Here is a 19,764-nt window from a genome sequence, read left to right as displayed (position 1 = left end):
CATCAACTGCTTGCATTTTTGCTGCATTACAATTTGCACAGTTGCGTGTATGGTGCATACATGGTACATCTGCCTGTGGATGCAGGCAGTCATGGTACAGCAGTGATATTCCAGTAGAGCATGCAGAGGGCAGATGTACTGCAATAAACATAAAAACAAGCATGGTAGTGAAATGAGTAAACATTTCACTTTTCTTTAAACCCTGTGTTTTGCCCTAACTAATCACCTGATCACATGATCAACTGATTATCATATGTATGTGCATGATATGTATACACACACCAACTACCAGTCAAAGTTTTTACACACAGCGAGATTTTCTACATTTACGTTACTCTCTTAATATTTACTAAAAACACTCAAAATTCTTTGCCAACAAATTTACAGTATGTTCACCATTTGAGTGCCATTACTGGCAAGAAAATGCCATATCTTTGATTCATCAAAGTAACCTTCTATAACAGCAGAGAAAATTTGAGGCATTTCTTCTACAAGGGACATTAAATACTGATTTGTTTCATAGGATCAAACAGTTAACTAATGCATTTAAAGTTAAAGGACAGCCTAGAGTTTGACTATGCCATCACCACACTGCCAGTTAATAGGATCAGACATGCACTGTTATATTCTCTTTCCATATTATAATGGAAACTTGTTTTATTTGACTTATATTTTCATGTTCTTCATTCAACTTTCCAATTTGCACAATTCCAAGGTACACCCTGAACAGGAAGCAAGCCTACAGCACGTGGCGAGGTACACCCTGAACAGGAAGCAAGCTTATAGCATGTGGCGAGGTACACCCTGAACAGGAAGCAAGCCTATAGCACGTGGCGAGGTACACCCTGAACAGGAAGCAAGGCTATAGCACGTGGCAAGGTACACCCTGAACAGGAAGCAAGCCTATAGCACGTGGCGAGGTACACCCTGAACAAGAAGCAAGCCTATAGCACGTGGCGAGGTACACCCTGAACAAGAAGCAAGCCTATAGCACGCGGCGAGGTACACCCTGAACAAGAAGCAAGCCTATAGCACGTGGCGAGGTACACCCTGAACAAGAAGCAAGCCTATAGCACGTGGCGAGGTACACCCTGAACAAGAAGCAAGCCTATAGCACGTGGCGAGGTACACCCTGAACAAGAAGCAAGCCTATAGCACGTGGCGAGGTACACCCTGAACAAGAAGCAAGCCTATAGCACGTGGCGAGGTACACCCTGAACAAGAAGCAAGCCTATAGCACGTGGCGAGGTACACCCTGGACAGGATACTTTCCAATACCACAATTATTTTCCAGTCAATAAAATCTGTCATTTTTTAAGCACATCTTTCTGATCACTCATCCAAATCATAGCACATGACCATTTCCAAAGATATGAAAGATAATACTAAAGTTAAAATTAAAACAGGAGAGGTAATTTTGGGTTAAAATTAAGAAATTAAAGGAACAACAATGAAATCAACCACAAGGAATTACAGACCTCACAGGACAATTTAAAACAATTACTGCCACTGGCAACAATACCTGGTTATTCACACTTTGTACTGATGTTTTGTTGATATTCTCCTTTGTGTCATGATCCAGTGATTTTTATTTTGCATACGTGTAAATGAGTTGAATACAAAAGTTTTGTCAGAATTCCATTGAACATACCCCTTGTACATAACCACTAATTCGATTTTTCTTGAAGTTGCATTGATATGTCATACTTCTGTGTTGTGTACTATGAATCATAAACATCAGCCACATTTCTTAGATCAGTCTGGTGAGCTTCATTCCATTCATTACATCTATCAGGTTTGCAAGAATTCTTGTTTTGTGAGATTTAGCAAATGTACGCCACAAGTCTTGACACTAAATACATTTATCCAAGTTTACTGAAAACATTTAAACTTCTTCTAAAGTCCTCTGGATACCAGCAAGCGTGACCACTAAACATTAAAGACTTTCAGCAGCTGAAATGGCCATATCTAACAGTTCCAAGTACCATATTTCATCAAGTAACAACCAGGATTCGTTTAAAAGACAAGTCTGGGGGCTGGACATAAACGAATAAAGGCCATTTCATTTATCAAGGTAAGCCGCGATGTTTAATTTTAGGTAATATCCTAGTTTTTTAGTTCAGATTTTGCTTGAAGCTAAATGTTACCATTATTCGATATTTGACTATTGTAAAAAAGGAAAGTCTATTAATGTTTATATTTGGAAGAACTCATGAAATGCTTTGTTTTTATGTTTTTCATGCGTATGAGACATCTGGGAGTGTTTATGATAAAGTCCAGTATGCGATTGATCATACTACACACAAGTCAAAGTGATAATATGTAAGATTTACATCTTGATGAGTTGAAGGTTAACTTATATACTTAGAAAGCAGTTACTGGTACCATTAACCTCTTCAAATTTCAAAAGCCTTGCAATACAGTAATATATCGTTATACAGTCAGAAAATATTTCCAACAAATGTACCTGGTATGTTTTAAAGGGTTGAAACACAATTGTGGCATTGATTCATTTATATATTTTGTTTTAAAACCGTTATGCAGTAACGTTTAGGCGTAGGTAAGTAAAGGCCCCTGCCATTTACAATTTACAATATAGTACAATATTCCAAGTTTGATGGTAATATTTATAAAACCGTTTTTGGGTGGGTGTGTAGAGGGTGGTGGTCTCAGATCAAATATATCAGCAATAGGGGGGCCCTGTCAAAAAAAAATGTTTCAATACCACTGGAATACATGGAGGTCAGAAGGACCCACAGATAGTTTATTATTTTGTGCTCACACCGTACATGTCATTCATTTGTATTTAACTGATGCTTTTATTGAAGAAGGCTTACAGTAGGGTGAACAGGTACAACTTACATGTACTTTGTGTCATCTGAACCCGTGAGCTCTGCATAGTTAGCGCAAAGCTATTTCTGCTGAGCTACTCTTGACACAATACAAAATTATGCTTTAGAATTTTGCAATTGCATAACATATGGGGCAGATGTAAAAATAAAATGTCTTATTCACAATATATACAAAGGATTAGCTGCAATGAACAAGAACTATATTTAGAAATAAAAAAAAGTATTTTAAACTCTTGGTTCTTTCACTTAGAGTACATAAATTTCTTTCCCACAAAACTACAAGCAATATTGCTGAACAAGTGCCAAGTGACTTTATCTGTCACGATCGGGTGAACGCGGGTAATGCGCACGGGCAGGCAGATGGGCAGGAAGCAGGCAAGGTACGGGGAAAACGGGGATTTAATGAAAATACGGGGAGAAGGAAACATCGGACGCCAACTAACATCAATGACAGACAAGGGAAACAGGTAAGACCAGGACTTAAATAGGACGGGACTAATCAAAGTAAGTGGACAAAGCTGGAGACGATCAGGGAAGCACACGTGGGTAATCAGGGGGCGTGGCACACACGAGGAGCCGACGAGCCGGGCATGACATTATCTTACCTGATTGCTGAACTCACATTTTTAATGCTAATATACACCTACACACACACACACATACACACACACTACGCTTGTTGTCCCCCCCATGCAGACACATACACAAGACTATCCAATAAGCAGCCTGGGTTAAAACGTGCTGACTGGAGGGGGGATGTGTTAATGGGGGGTATTCATAATAACCAAAACATAAACCCTAGACAAATCATTCATCTGTCTTCAATTACTACTTATTTGATAGTGGGTCATATTATCATGAATTTTAACCAAGGAAACAAAGAGAATACACTTTACCCAGGATCAAAATTATTAGCATACTACACTGTTGTCTGATGATATTTGAATATGATAAAACATCTATATCACCTAACTCAGGTTTCCCATATCCAATCGCAAAACTTACAGATGTTAACTAACCAACAGCAGCTTCACAAAGTATAAACTCTTGATTTAACTAGATAAAAATAACTTTTGTCGTATTAAAGCCATTATGCACTTAAGACAGCAACAAGTACCATGAAAACGTCAAACACTGCTTTGCGACACTTTAAAACCAACCAAATGATGCCTTTGATGTTTCTCTTAAACCTACCAACAGGACTTGGACTCCATACACAGCACAGTGATGCTTGTCTCATATAGCCTATCGCTCAGGCTCATACTTATGCTGAGCCAATATGACCCTAGCATTCTGCTAAACTGAAAGATAACAGATCACTCACAGACCCCATTCATTCATAAATAAAAATGTGGGTCTATTTCTTTCAAGTACCTTTTTGATTTTGAAACTATCTGTTTTCTTCTGTTCACAATCTCTGCAGATTGTATTAGATTAGCCAAAAATGATAGTATGATATATATCACAGTACATGGACAGCCCGATAATTATGTGGTCCAATTTGTCTGAACCGTCTCCAACACAAACGCGATGCGCATGAGAACAGCACACGCACACAGCCAGACACAAATTAAAACCTCAGTACTGGACATGTTCAATTTCAAGCGCTAATCATGGACCCATCTTTCATAAAACTTACTGCAAAAGGGCATTCACTATTAGTTACTACTCACTATTCACTACTGTATCAGTTAAATAAGGTAATTGTTCAAGAATTTGAATGAAACTTTAATTGTTTATGTTCATGACATTTTCAATTATAAGAGTTTTTTTCTTCTTCTAATTGGAAGCAAACATCTGCACTGGCTTTTACACTACAGTATAGTACAGATTAGAGGAATGCTGGTCTAATTTCCTCTTCTTAACCAGCAGGTTAAATGTTATATATGCCCAATTAGAATGATTAGTAAGTTCCTGCAAAGTTTTCGATTAATTTGTCAATAGCCATTTCTAGTCACTCTTGGCCAATTACTAGTTACTGCACCTAGACTGTTGCAGTGAATTCAAAAGAACCAACTTGTGAATAAGCTCACATTGACGAAGATCACAGTTCATATGTATCACAGCTCCAGAAAGGCATAAATCACAATAATGATCTTGCTTTCAAATCAGCCTGTGCCAATTTTTAACTGGTTAACAATGACATCGATGGCTGCCCAGGATAATGTGAGCTTCCACCCTCATATACACATATATGGTACATTTAAATATCCAAGCAGCCAAACAAATGGCCACACCATGCCAATCCCAATATACACACATTATTAGACATACCAATTGATTGCGGCTTAACATGCATTACAGGCACACAACCTTTGGTCACTGCAGTGCTGACCAGATTAAATGGTTATAAGATGTACCTTTTGTCTGTTTTCTCACTATTAACATACAACATAGTAAGATCAAACAAATCTCCAGTCTGGGAAAAAAAATAAGTTTAACAAAGTACACAGCAGTAACTGACTCTGCAAATAGCAATGTCCCATAATCGTACAGCAATTCACACAAATTCAGAGAATCCCGGTATTTATAAATGAAACACAGGTGAATTTTCATTTGCATTCATACCCAACTGAAGAGCTGCAAAATTCAATCGTTCCTTAAATCTGTTTCCCTAAAGACTTGCTGATAGTAGCACTTAAAAATTCTCTCCCATTGGCTTAGTGTTCCACTTCTGTTTAACCATTTCTGGATTTTTATGATTTGTCGCTCATAAACTGACAGATGATCGGTAAGATTAATTACAGTTAACCTATCAAGAAAATCAGAACTCATCATAATTCAGAATATGAGTACAACTATATATTCAACATCATATACACTGAGATAGCAAGAACCAAACTTCAGCAGGCACACAATCTACTACAGCACAAACATTAAAACATTTCTTGAGAAGTTCACTCAGAGTTTCTTGAATCTTTTTGCTTATTCCATTTGTTCACTCTTGAATGTCCTCACTCAGATACCGTGCAATTTTTTTCAGCTACAAGCACAAAAAACAAGTTATACATAAGTTTTCTCAACCATCCATCCATTTCCTGTAACCACTTGTCTTACTCAGGGTTGCGTGGAGTTTGAAGCCTATCCCAGAGGCTAGGGGCACAAGGCAGGGAACAACCCAGGATGGGGCGCCAACCCACCTACAAAAGTTATATCCCTGGAAATGTGAAAGACTTATTATGTGTCTTTACCTGATTTTTTGGAGTTCTGGTTCTCACAAGTAACTCTGAAACTACACATTAATTTATTGCAAATCCCACTTATATGCCAGTTTATACAATATTTCATCAGAAATTAGGTGGTTAACTGTATTCCTTTGTGTATGTTTTAATATCCAAGTCAACGTCATTAACTGGAAATTTGAAAATTAATAAAAGTGTTCTTTCTGGAATGCTCTGTCCTTGATGTATTTATAATACATAATACTTAGGTCTGAAAGTATTAATTAATTGCAAGTTCTACTTATATAATAATCTTTACAATCCTTACTCACCAAATAGGTGGTTACTTGCATTCCTTTGTGTATTTTTAATGTCCATATCCGAAAATATAATTTATGTTGCTTATACATTTATATTCAATGCATTTCTTTTTTGCATTATGAGTAACAGTATTTTTTTTCCCCCATGCACATGATGTACATTTAGCTAATGCTTTTACGCACAAAAGACCTACAGTAGAGGGAACAACTGCAATTTATGTCTGGTCCCTGAGATTTGAACTTACAAGCTCTGTGTTGTTAACGCAACGCTGTGCTGAACTACAGGACCACTGCTGACACTCTTCTAAACTGCGCTTTCGTGTACGCATCCTATATTGGTTCAAAATGGGACACAGCATTTTATTTTTCAGTACAGCATGGACATAACTCGCATCCTGATATTGCCTGAAAGATTTAATTCCATTACTGTATCGACATTACAGTGGGTCAGAGTGCACAGTAAAGCTATTTATCTAGAAAGACTTCAAATGTTCTGGTGTTGATTTTCAACCAAGTAATGTTTGATTGTGTTTTAAAACAGTAATAAGATCCATCAAAGGTTAAATAGAGTAAATAGAGCAATTATAACAAATAGGGTGGCCCTATATACAAAGGTAAACCTCCTATCTATCCCTTGTCTTGGCTTTTACTAAGTGCCGTTGCTTCAATTTTGGTGCAATCGCTCTCAAAGTTTGATCACATCCAGTTTGTCACCTCTACAATGTGCCTGCAAAGATTGAAAAGAGATCTGTAAAATAATTTTAGTTACTGTGTTCACAAGACTAAGTGTCTTTCCTTCCTTTGCAGCCAAACATTGCTGCTGCTTCACCTTTGGGGCAATGCATATGAAAATGAAATCAGATGCAGATCTTCATCCATTTTTTTGTGAAACAGTAATAAGATCCATCAAATACGTTTCACAATGTCAAATGTCCTGTCTGTGTTCACCTTACCCTTTGCTGTCATTAAGTACTGCGGTTTTAATTTTGGGGTGATCTGTCTCAAAAATTAAACTGGTCACCTGCCCTACAATGCCTCTGCAAAGTTTGAAAAAGATCCATCTAATAGTTTTTGAGCTATCATCTTTAAGGTATCAAATGTCAAAATTGCCTGTTTTTTTCCTATTACTATGTGGCACTGCACCTGTTTTGGGGTGACCTATCTCTAAATTTAATGAATTTTAGTATGTCGCCCATACAATGCCTGTGCAAAGTTTGAAAAAGGTTCATCAAATGGCAGCAAGCATTTGGGGAGTACACTTCAGATAAGTAATTTAAGATAAAACATTTTAATAATACAACTAATAAAAAGATGGTAGAGACATTTAAGTGCACTTCTTGAGTTATTGTTAAAATCTGATCCCTGCCACTACATATATGGAATATATGTGTATATTCCTGTGTTCATGCAAGTTCCTAGAAGTACATCCCAAACACCTGCTGCTCTGTAAATGGGCATATTTAAACTGCCCATAGTGCCTAATTACATGTAGACATGCACAATATATCAGTTAACATATTGGTATCAGCCGAAATGTGTAAAATATCATGATATTGGTATCAAACTAATGTGTCAATCTTGCCCAGTATTGCCAGTCGATATTTACATTATATCAATATTAAAAGTTAATGGCACCAGAGCTGAAGACAGTATTAAAGATCTGCATTGGATGATCAGCTATTTTCCGTAGTGAGGGACAAGGGATTTCGTAGGTTCATTTGCCACATAGAAGTAGGGTTCGCGGAGTTGTCCAGAAAATTTTTATGAGCCAAGTGGAGGAAGGAGGTACTAAGGGAAATTAAATGGTGTGATTAAAAAAAATTGAGAAATTGTGTCCTGTGTTGCTTCAAAACAGAACACAACTCATTAGAATTAGTCTCAAAGTACTAGCCTGCGCGAAGGTTTAATCCGGTTTACGACGTTTTTAAGTCATTATTAAATCTTACCAGTAGATCGATCTTTCGTTTTTCACAGAACAAAAAACGATGTAACTTTATTCCATTAATCAGCACCAGCACATCCAGCCCCACTCAGCAAGTGGCTCTAAGGTTAGCCAGTTAATGGTATCCCAGTATAACAAAAATATATAAAAAGAATCAGCAAAAATTTCCATATCTGCGCACGAATTATTATTATTACATGCAGTCTGAAAAGGTTCCAGGCTCAACAACACCTTCTACTAGAGAGGTAGCAAGCAGGATGGATGAAATTACTAAATTCTAAATACATCATCAATATTATCAGCCTTTTAACGGGTAATGTCTTTGTCTTTATGAGCAACATTCATGTTTTAAGCATTTTTAGTCTAGCAACTAAAAGTCAAAAAGTATTTTTACGAATTAATAACAAAACAAATTGTACGCTCACTCAATCCTATCAATATTCTGATGGCCTTTCAGACACTGGAATTTACAACTTGTTTCATCATTTCCATCTATAAAGTGATCTTAACAAATTTTGTGTTTTATCAATTTAAAAAAAGTTGACACATTAAAACGTTGTGCTATACCATTTTCTAATAGGGATTCAAAATTTAATAAGATAATGGAAAACAGTTTAGAACATCAAAAAATTCATCTCGATCCACATGAGATAAAACATTCAGTGAGTGCCTTGTAATTAGATTCATCCATCCATTCATATGCCAATTTTGTGTTTATCCTGGTCACGTTTGAGGAGGGAGTGCTGGAGCCTTAACTGGGTTCAATGCAGAAAGACAAAACATTTCCAAATGACCAGTACTGTTCCACAAATCTGGAATTTGCATTCTTTCCTGATACATACTTTATGAAATCATATGCCATGGCTTTTGACGAACAAGAGAAAAAGGTTGGCTGAACAACCCAGTAACCTGTATGTTTTACTCCATTTAAATGCATTAGTATTTAAAAATGTAACTAACACAGTTCTTTGACTAGATGCTGAGGAAGCAAAGTGGGGAAAAATCTTTTACTAAAAAAGTATATATGTTTTGTATTTTCACATGCTTCTAACAAAAAAACAATTAATCTTAGTAATTTATGTGGTTATTGAAAATCTGAGATTGCTGAATTCAAACGATCAGCACCCTTTGCCTAAGACACATCTATTATCTAATTAACAAATGTTTTGGCTGGATGGAGGTGTCCGGAAGGAAAAACTTGAATAAATCCCAAAAGTAAAAAGACATACATTGTGACAGGAAAGAACTGTTATCAGAACAACCAAATACACGCAATGTCAATTATCTGAACTGTTACAGTATTTCGAAAACGTTGAAATGAACGATTTTCAGCAGTAGCCATAGGCCTGAAGGGCACTAACTAAGCTTCTTGATAACCAAAAATGGTTTTTAGCAAAAGCTGGACAGCATGACTTCCTCAGCTTTAAATATCATACAAGCTTCATCAATAATAAACAAGGGAACAAGCCAAAACAAGGAAGCAAATAAAAAACCAAAACATATATATGTATACATATATGTGTACTTATTTCTACAGGAGAATACGCGGTCAGACATATTTACTACGGTTGGCGTTTTAGAAAATCACACTGTTAGTAAAGTAAACTATGTAGAGTTCTGTTCGTTTCTGTGTGCATTAATAAACTGATGCATGCAAGCACACAAAATCAACAACCTCTCATACTTTACTTGGTAGGAAGCAGCACAGCAGTGATCATTTTCATTTCATCCAGCCCTTGTTTTAAATATCAGACAGGTTGGTATAACGCATTCGACACAGGCAAATAACAAAACAATCTGTCCTCCCTAAAGGTCTTGGAAACGCCGCGTATCCTGCGCTGAACCCGTGTTTTGTCTAGACTTTCCAGCTTAATGGCCGAAAATAATCGCCATGATGTTCTAACGCTGACAACAGACACCGGAAAAGCGCGATCTCACTTACATCATTAGCTATAATAATATTCGGCGTTAACAGCACGCGAAAATGAAAATCAACGTTTTTGTGCCTTGTTTCAACACGGGTATTGGCAGAGTGACCAGGCGTATCTGTATTAATATAAATACAAAAAACAACAGGCTGCAACTACGAGCCGAATATTACCAATTAGACCCGATTACGAGCTATGGTCCCCGCTTACTCAGATTTAGCATGTAGCCGGCTAAAAGCGCTATAATAATAGAGTTACCCTGATGCACAGCGACGCTGCACCCATGTCCATCACAATACACAAGCGGATTCTCAGCCCAGCCTCGTTCATCGGAGCACACGCAGCAGCCTCCAACCATTTCCCGCATAGTGCGTCCATACGCTCTTTCCAGACGGCTCTCTCAGGGCAAAAACCTAATCGGCAAGCCTAATCTCTCGAAAAGCGAGCACAGGAGGCAGCATGTCGGCAGTATTCCGATCCCATGGCACTCCGAAAAGCAGAGGAAATGTGCGAGGCTAGTTTTCCGTGATGTCGCCCTGGCGTCCCCGCTAACAGACATATAGTGCGCAGACTCCGACTCGCAAGCCTCCACGCTGAGCCCGTCAAGCCAAACAATAAGCCCTCTCTAACAGTCTAACTACTTCCCCAGTGTTACCACCGATCGGCAGGGCCGGTCACTTTATTCTTTAATTATTTATTTTTTACCTATCTTCGTAATTACAGACAGTGGATATCAAAATGCATCAGACAGGCTTAACCCTTTAATAACCTCTCACTGATATAAACCATGTTTTACTACTGAAACGCTCCTTCGGTCATGGCAAAACCAGAACAAGATCTGGCCGCACAGAGATTTCCTTTCTGTAGGATTTGGGCGTAACCTATCCTAGGGGCGTGTATGCATGACATTTAGCTTTTGGGGGGCGTCCACCTCTTGGTGGCCTGCAGATGTTGCGGGTGCATGACCTGACGTACACGGCTAGAAACAAAAGATACGTTGACATTTTTCCGCACATTGGAAGCCCATTACTAGTATTACGTGTGCTTGTTGGGTCAGGTTGAGCTATACAGCATAAAAATAATGCTTAAGATGCCTTTTAAGTTACTTTTGTGACCTTTCCTAAACTATGCTCACACTGCTGCTTCTCAAACAAGAATAGCATGTTTCAACATCTACAGCAACGTTCTCCAGACCCGTGAGTTAGTCACTTAGTTTAAATATATATATTACATTTAATATCTGCAGAACTGTAGCTGTACTCTGAACTTTCCTGTTATTTGCTTGTTTATTTATTTGTGAATTTAGGGTAATTGTACTGGGAGTTTATTTTTGCAATGCTGTTGGGTAAACGTTTCTCGCATGGGGATCAAGAAAGTTTTACATACCTGAACTAGACAAGCATTATAGCTGAATGGATAAAATGGTTAGAAAATAAGGTTTAAGATATATCCTGATTTAAAGACAAGTAAACAACAGTAGAGCTTTACAGAAATCTATGCAATGATGGGTTATATTAAAACCCCAAAGGTATGGGTTTCCTTGAAATTAGTAAATCTGCCATTACTTTTAAAGGCTTCACTGCTTCAAGTGTTAAATTTATGTTGTGTCCTGTTTTAAACTGTGACCCCATGCAAATTGGGATAACTGGTCATTGAAGAAGGTGTCATCTGAACCTATGGATATAATACATCTACCCCCAGTCAGAGGGCACCCTTATGTTATAAATGGAATGGTGCTGGGCATTTGAGGTGCTCCATTTGGGTCATTCCATGTCAAATCATCACACTTTCGGACCTCATCGTCACGGATTTTAATGAAACTCGGCAGCTGATTTGGTCACATGAGAAACTCATGAAACTGAAATTGGGCATGTCTTGGACAGATACTGAGGAAGATTTCAGCGAACAAATTATTATTATTATTTTTTTTTTTGGGGGGGGGGTATGACTTTGACTGGCTATATTTACCTTAATATAAGCTGCACAGAAATGGTCCTCATACTGTTTTAAAGTTATTGTCCAGCTCTATAGATTGAACAAATAATATGCCATCCCCATATGAAGAATTACTATGTAATAACTGATTAAAAAATTCAATAACCAAAAAAACCTATATTTCAAAATTTATCAACTTTTTACTAAAGCTAGCTCGTAATGTCATGAACATTTCCAGAAAATTTGGTTTTTGAGTTGTTGCTAAGATATCATTACTTATGTGAAATGTGTATCAAAATCACAGTTCCTTACAATGCCGTTAGAGACTCAGAAACAGTTACTGCCCTTATGCTGTCAGGCTACTGAACTCTCAGGGACTGATCTGATACCACACACAACATACACAATTACTTGTCAACACTATTATTTATCTACTATTTACTATCTTTACTTTAATTTTTTATTTTTTATTGTTACCTCATTACACAACCCAACTGTACCTTATCAGTACTGGGTTTACTGTGCTGTTTGGACTCACAGGTCTTGCTGTCCTTTTGAAATATTTGCACAGTTTCTGCACACTGCACTCTACGTCACTAGGCTGTTAGGTGTTAGTCTTGTGTTAATTTATGTGGCACTTTGGTCTGATAGAAATGCTGTTTCATTTTTAACTGTGTGCTGTACTCAACTGTGTATGGCTAAAAATGACATTAAAGACCTGCTTGGCAAGACTTGATTTGACTTGATCAGACTCCATATTCCCCTTTAAGGGACACGGGTAACAGCAGGGTGTTCAGATGCACTGGCAGCTTAGGAAAGGTGAGTAAGAAGTTCACAGATACAGGGTGGAATCAGCAGACAGATTAAATTTTCTCCAGTGATGATGTTTCCCCCCAGAATTTATGCAAAACGCAGAATTAAACAAATATCTAAACCAATATATTTATTCGAAAATCTACAATGCAAGTTTTGTTTTCTATTCACAGGTAGAATAACTTTCCCAGCCTTCAGCTCCAATTACAGCTAGCAAGGACATTCTTTTGAACTGCTTTTAAGTGAATCTTTCAAACCAGTTGTCAAATCTAAAAGAATCAAATTCTTTAAAGATCTGCACACTGTATAGGTCAAAGTCTACAGCTCTAAAAATATTTCATGAATTAATATATTGTGATGCTGTGGGGCCAGGCAATAGAGATTTATATTATTTGCATATCAGCATGCCTTGCACTAAACAGTCAATGTAAATAACTGAATTACTGTATGTAATTGTGTATTCATGTTGTAAATGGTAAGTGATGGGCCATTGTGTTGAAAATGATGAATGTAATATTTTTAGAGTGGTTTCTTTGTTGCGTAGCTGTTACTCTGAATATGATTAGTGTGTAAATTGCTGGCTTTCCCTGTCTGTACTGCTGCTAATTTCCTCTATTAGTGCACTATTAATTAAAACAAAAGTGCTTTTAAAAGAGCAACTTCATCCATCCATTTTCCAAACCGCTTATCCTACTGGGTCATGGGGGGTCTGGAGCCTATCCTGGAAGCAATGGGTACGAGAAAGGGAACAACCCAGGACGGGGGGCCAGCCCATCACAGGGCACACTCACACACCAGTCACTCACACATGCACTCCTAAGGGCAATTTAGTAACTCTAATTAACCTCAGCATCTCTTTGGACCGTGGGGGGAAACCAGAGTACCCGGAGGAAACCCCACGACGACATGGGGAGAACATGCAAACTCCATACACATGTGACCCAGGCGGAGACTCGAACCCGGGTCAGAGAGGTGTGAGGCAACAGTGCTAACCACTGCACCACCATGCCGCGCCGAGCAACTTCATGTCTGGCACTGCAGGAGGAAGCGCTCCACCCTCCTCAGCCAGGTTAGATGTCCAACCCTGCCTTCCTGCAAGTTGCAGCAAAAGTCTTCTTTTCTCATCTATCACTTTGTGAAATTTTTATAAATGGAGTGATGATATTTACTTTTACAAACATTACCTTATTTTTTGTGATGGTAAAGCCAATAAAGGACTTCAATATGTAGGAGACGTAGAATTTCATGTTATTTGCTAACTTAGCTAAAAGCGTCTAAATACCGTTACTCATGTTCTTCCTTACCACGTACTTTAAAGGATCAAATAAGTAATGAGAAGCTGTTGCAGTAATGAGATCTTAATATAACATTCATAAATGAACAGTTATTTTAATTCATATTTTACTTCTAACAATTTTTAATCTTACAATTATTAACTATTTATTAATTATGTAATCACTTCATATTTAACTATGTGAATAACTAGATGGTTAATAACAATAAGACAGAATTGTTTCTGACACAGTCAATCAGAGGACATACACCCACCTCGCCTTCATTTTAAGGAATATGGTGACTTTTTTTCTCACTGTTGCCACAACTGACAGACAGCCAGCACAGGAAGGCTGCAGACAAAGCTAGGATTGAAAAGCACAGGGAGAAATTAAATGGTAATCCTGAACTTCTGGAGGTATACAGGAGAAAGGAATGTGTGAAGTACGTGTTCCTATAGACCAGGGGTGCCCAACTCCAGTCCTGGGGGGGGGGGGCTGTGTAGCTTAGTTCTTTCCCTGTTCCACCACAAATGATTCAGCTCAAGAGCTGTGTGGTAATTAGCACAAGGAGTTGAATCAGGTGTGTTAAATGAGGGGAAACCCAAAAATGTGCAGGGCTCTGGCCCCCCAGGACTGGAGTTTGGCACCCCTGCTACAGATCAAAGGAGGGGATTTAAGGTGGCACACGGACACTGACTGCAGTTTGCTTGATATGTCCGCTCGTGTGTTTAATGTGATGGTTCGGATGCATATGAGTGAGTGTATGAACATTATTATGCAAAAGTAATGGATGGCTTGAGTTTTGAGACTTATTCTGCTGTTGCTACTGTGGTGTGAACCGTATTGATCTGGCCAAACAGAACAAGGCGACTACAGAAACATATAAGGGAAAGTGCTTCTGTCTCTACACCTTAACAGTAATTTTACAAACACCGCTTCTTGACCACATGCCCAAGGACATTAAAGCACCATGACACCATCAAATAGGAAGAAGCAGCTGGAGAGGAGGCACCCGACAGTGGCTACAGCAAAGAGGGAATCAATCACCCCTGCCATCACTGATCCTGAGCAATGCAAGATTACTGAAGAATAAGATGGATGAACTGCGGTTCATTTCAAGGGGGTGTTTGGAGTACTATGAGTCCTATTCATGCTCTTCACCGAGACATGATTACATCTAGAGATTTTCACACATTCACTCTGATAGAAACTAGCTATCAAGCTATCAGAGAAAAGCAAAGGGGGAAAGCAATGAAAATACGCTTTCTGTATTTACTAGTGATGTGCGAATCACGAACGAACTTGTGTTTTTGAACGGGTCTTTAAACTGAACTGACTGAAACGATTCGCTGGCCAAAACGTTTGGAATGACTGTATGAATGCCTGCTAAGCCTCCGTGCCTGCGATCAGAAGGTCGCCGGTTCGAGCCCTGCTTCAACACAACGGCGGGTCCTAGAACCGCAAGAGGTAGCTGCCCTTCGCGAGCAGCTTGCTGTCACCCACAGAGAGCAAGTTGGAGGATGCGTAAAAATAATTTCCCCACGGAGATCAATAAAGTATCTATTATTATTAAGTGCTAACGTTATCGTCAGTCCATGTCAGCAATTCGGGAAGCAGTCTATCACTAAACAACATGAGAAACACAGCCGTGACGACACGTTTAAGTTCAACAAGCACCTTCCATTAACTGTACAGTTCCACTGACTTGAGATCAGCGACTACATTGACATCGCGCTCTGTTTGATCACAACGACCACCACTCGATCTCAGCGCCCCCACTGACCGTGTTATTGCAGATCAGAACGATTCGCTGAAATTGAACACCACCCGTTCAGCGTACTTTTTCCATCGAGTCTTTTTTGCTCATCGGGTCTTTTCGTTCACTCGTTCATTCAGTGGTCCTTTGGAACACCAAGTTCATTTGGTTCGCATCGTTCATTGCATCTTCCGGTTCACTGGGTCTTTCGTTTCGGTCGGTCTATGGGCAATACACTGCCTATGTAGTGCAGTGACATCTATTTGCCAGAATAAGTATTGCCACGAGTGAGGACCGGTTTGTAAGGCAAAATATTGACTAATAAAATTTGTGATTATTAACGTGTGAATATTCTGTATATTTATTTTTAGCCTATAGTAATAGATACAATGATGAAAAACTGTTGGTGGTACATGTTAATCAGGTTTAAATATATAGCCTCCCATAGCATGTATATACTTGTGTGCTAATTATAACGAGTTAAATTATAATTATGATAAATACGCGCATAAATACCTACATATATAGGTACACATCCACCCATCAATTTTTTCATCTCTACGCCACACACATGCACATACACACATAACCAAAAGTATACACATACAAAGGTAGATGCATACACAAAGGCTTGTTTCAATGATAATAAGTTGTAAATTTGTATTATGTTGTGGTTGATGTTGCTGTTGTTATTGTTATTGTTGTTATTACGGTTGCAGCTGCAATTGTTATCAGTGTTGTTATTCTTGTTGTTTGTTGTCGCTCGTTGTTGTTTTAGTTTTATATTTTATAATATTATTATTATTTTCATTCTGTTTTTCTTTGTTTGTTTTGTCTTTTATTTATTTTTATTTATTTTATTTATTTTTGGTGCGGCAGTCTGTGTGGTCCTTTTTATTTATTCTCATCATACTTCTTCCTCCATTGTCACTAAAAAGATTGCGTTTGCACATTACTAGTATTTACCTCCTGGACAGTAGGGGGCAGCGGTGGGATCGTGGAAAGCCTATGATTTATAATGTGCGCCGTTAACCGTTTCCTCTCATTCCTAGTGAGGATTCCGAATGTTGGAGTTACGTATCTTTGTATGACCATTTATTCCCTGTGTTATCAAGGCAGCAAATGGCAAAGCGTCACATGTTTTGTCATGTGTAATTAAATAACTGTAACTAAGATGTGTCAGTGTAAGAAGTTTGTTTGAATGGAATACGGAGTTTTCCCACCAAGTGTGAGTCTGGTGAGTGTATGCTAATAGTGGGGGAAGCCCCACATTTGTGTTGTATATTGTCCTTTGTGTTTTATTTGCCCCTGTCGAAAAACATATTTTATTCCTTGAAAGGAACTGTTGATGTGAGCATTCTCTGTCCCCATATATATTGTATGTTCTTCGGGTTTCTAAAGGTCGTATGGGAAACACCGTGTCTGTGCGCACGTACATGTTTACCGGTGTTTTTCACTTTAATGTATCTAAGTAGATGTCTTTCTATTTGTATCTCACAACAGTGCAACAATTGTGTCAGTTTATCGGCGCTATTGCACCGAAATTGGAAATAGAGTTCTTCGAAAGAAGGGGGAGCTAGCTGGTAAATCAAACTGCTATGTGTAGCCCCGAGTTGTTTATACGCTTTACCAATAGATGGCACTGTGACCTTGGTTCTGTTGATGATGTGCCAGATAAAGGGATAAAATAATACAATAAATAAAACAACGGAGGTGTGCTCCAACATATGTCTGCGTCGGCTGCTTTATTGAAAGCCTCCAGAAAACGTGTACACCAGAACATAACACGGTATTAATATAATTTGTATTTAAGTCATGAGCGAAAGTAGCGGGGAATTGTTATGAATGCGTGAACCTAAGTTTGAGTGAACGTGGTACTAGTGAAACAAAAGCCTAAAAGTGAAAAGATACTGGATGAATATTTTAATTTGGGGTGTATCACTATTTACTTGTTAACTGATGAAATAAGAAGAAATTGTATTTTAATACATGTGAGATTACATACTAAGTATACAGCGATGCAAAGATAGACATAAGAGTTGCATTTGTTGAAAATATGCTAAATAAACGTTCATTCCTAGTAAGGATTCCAAACGGCGAAGCTACGACTTTTTGTATGACCATTTATTCCCTGTGTTATCAGGACCCTAATACCTGTTATATCGGTCACCCAACGTGGGACCCGTAACATATGAGCCTCCCAGGAGTAATACCTCAAGGGCTGCTGTACAGTTTGCAGGTTCTGTTCATAAGTAACAACAGCACACCCAAATGCCATGACTTTTATCATGCGTAACTTTAAACACTGCAACCGAAGAATCACATTTCCAGGTTTTGAACAGTATGTTAAATGTGACACCAGGAATAACTGTTTTTTTAGACAACTGCTATGATAATGTTTAGAAAGCATGTTGAACCATGGCCAACCATGTCTTATCCTGACCAGAACACTGTTCACCTGGTTCCCATTTATAAAACAGCCCTTAAAAGAAGTAAGATAAAAATGAAAACAGCTGTCAATATAGTAATAAAAAATGTCATGTATCAAGGGATGCCACAGCAATGAAAATAATGCTTTTTATACTCAAATGATGAAAGACCAATGCTAAAACATAGGGTACTGTTGTATATTTTACAATGAAAATCTACCTGTACATAACTGGTAATAGGAAAAATTTGTTTAGAGATTTCTTAACCTATTGTAGATTGTCACCGGTTTACAGGCTGTACTCATGTGGTATGCAATTTTAAACACATGAACCATTCGATACTTTTTAAACCTTATTTTTTAGGACCATGCCGATAACTGCAGATAACTGAAACCACGGATTACACTGTAACGTTGATTTAATAATGCAGTCAGTTTTTAAGATCTGAGACATTGAAATTACTAACTGACAAGAATACTGCACAGCTCAAACCTCTGAGGGCAGTGTGCCTACTCACTTTTGAGTCCCTTTTCCTCCATTTATCCTTTCACTCCATGGGCCCAGGTCTTATCAATATTGTATTCATAGTAGCCACTATATGTTGTACATACCAGAAGTACAGCTTTGGTACTGATCAAGCCAAGTCAAAGCAAGTTTATTTATATGGCAAAATTCAGATGAAGGGCAAATCAAAGTGCTTTGCAGAGGCACAGGCATACATTAAGGGCACTTTTACACCACACCAGTTACCCTTCTGTTGGTATGGCACTTTTGGTACCGTCTCCCTTGCCATTAACTTCCGGTCAAGCACCAGTACCAAAAATTCCAGTACCTAAAGTACCAACCCAGCTAGGGCACTTTCGTGGTACTTTGGGGTGGGATTTGCAAACTCTTTCTTTGCCGATTGGTTAAGCAAATAGCCAGTCTCCAAACACGATACAACTGGCATCTAGAAAAAAGTTACAAACTCAGAAGACAATGATAAACGAAAAAAAAAAGTAATAATGGATTTGTGGGCAAATGAAGAGATCAAAGAGTTCAGAAGAACAGCTAGAAGAAGATCAGAGTGGCATGTCGAACATAAGTATTTTGGATAATATACTGGGACAGCGTGGTATTGGAAAATAGTGAAATATTGCATTTTGATTGTCATAATAAATATTGGGTATTTATAGAGCAAAAAAGAAGTTCCACATAAATTCCTCACAAACCGGTCTTGGAGAGATTTTAAACAGTAAGCATGAACAGACGCATGCGGAACTTATGTGGCACACATGCAAAAGCAGTGGAGGTAAACTTTAAACTGATTTTTAAAACATATACTGGATAACCTTGAAAAGGAATAATCATTAAA

General features: G+C 38.2%; 1 protein-coding gene and 1 long non-coding RNA gene across 8 annotated transcripts in view; one reads left to right on the top strand and one right to left on the bottom strand.

The window, feature by feature from the left end:
• LOC125715406 (protein AF-17-like) overlaps window positions 1–18,964 on the bottom strand; it is a 73,950-nt gene extending 54,986 nt beyond the window's left edge. For 2 of the 7 annotated variants that reach the window (XM_048986841.1, XM_048986844.1), the window contains exon 1: window positions 10,462–10,897. In XM_048986841.1, the coding sequence (XP_048842798.1) occupies window positions 10,462–10,570 (109 nt within the window). In that variant the 5' untranslated portion in view covers window positions 10,571–10,897. The other 5 variants (XM_048986846.1, XM_048986842.1, XM_048986845.1 and 2 more) reach the window with 5 other exon arrangements.
• On the top strand, window positions 777–1,250 carry LOC125715457 (uncharacterized). Its single transcript, XR_007384070.1, has 3 exons — window positions 777–838; window positions 880–961; window positions 1,003–1,250. It is a non-coding gene; the product is annotated as an uncharacterized LOC125715457 (long non-coding RNA).
• Window positions 18,965–19,764: the final 800 nt, after the last annotated feature.

This window comes from Brienomyrus brachyistius, chromosome 20, assembly GCF_023856365.1.
Source record: "Brienomyrus brachyistius isolate T26 chromosome 20, BBRACH_0.4, whole genome shotgun sequence".
Taxonomy (NCBI): Eukaryota; Metazoa; Chordata; class Actinopteri; order Osteoglossiformes; family Mormyridae; genus Brienomyrus; species Brienomyrus brachyistius.
Note: the sequence above shows the minus strand (reverse complement) of the source record. Positions and strands in the feature narration are given on the sequence as shown.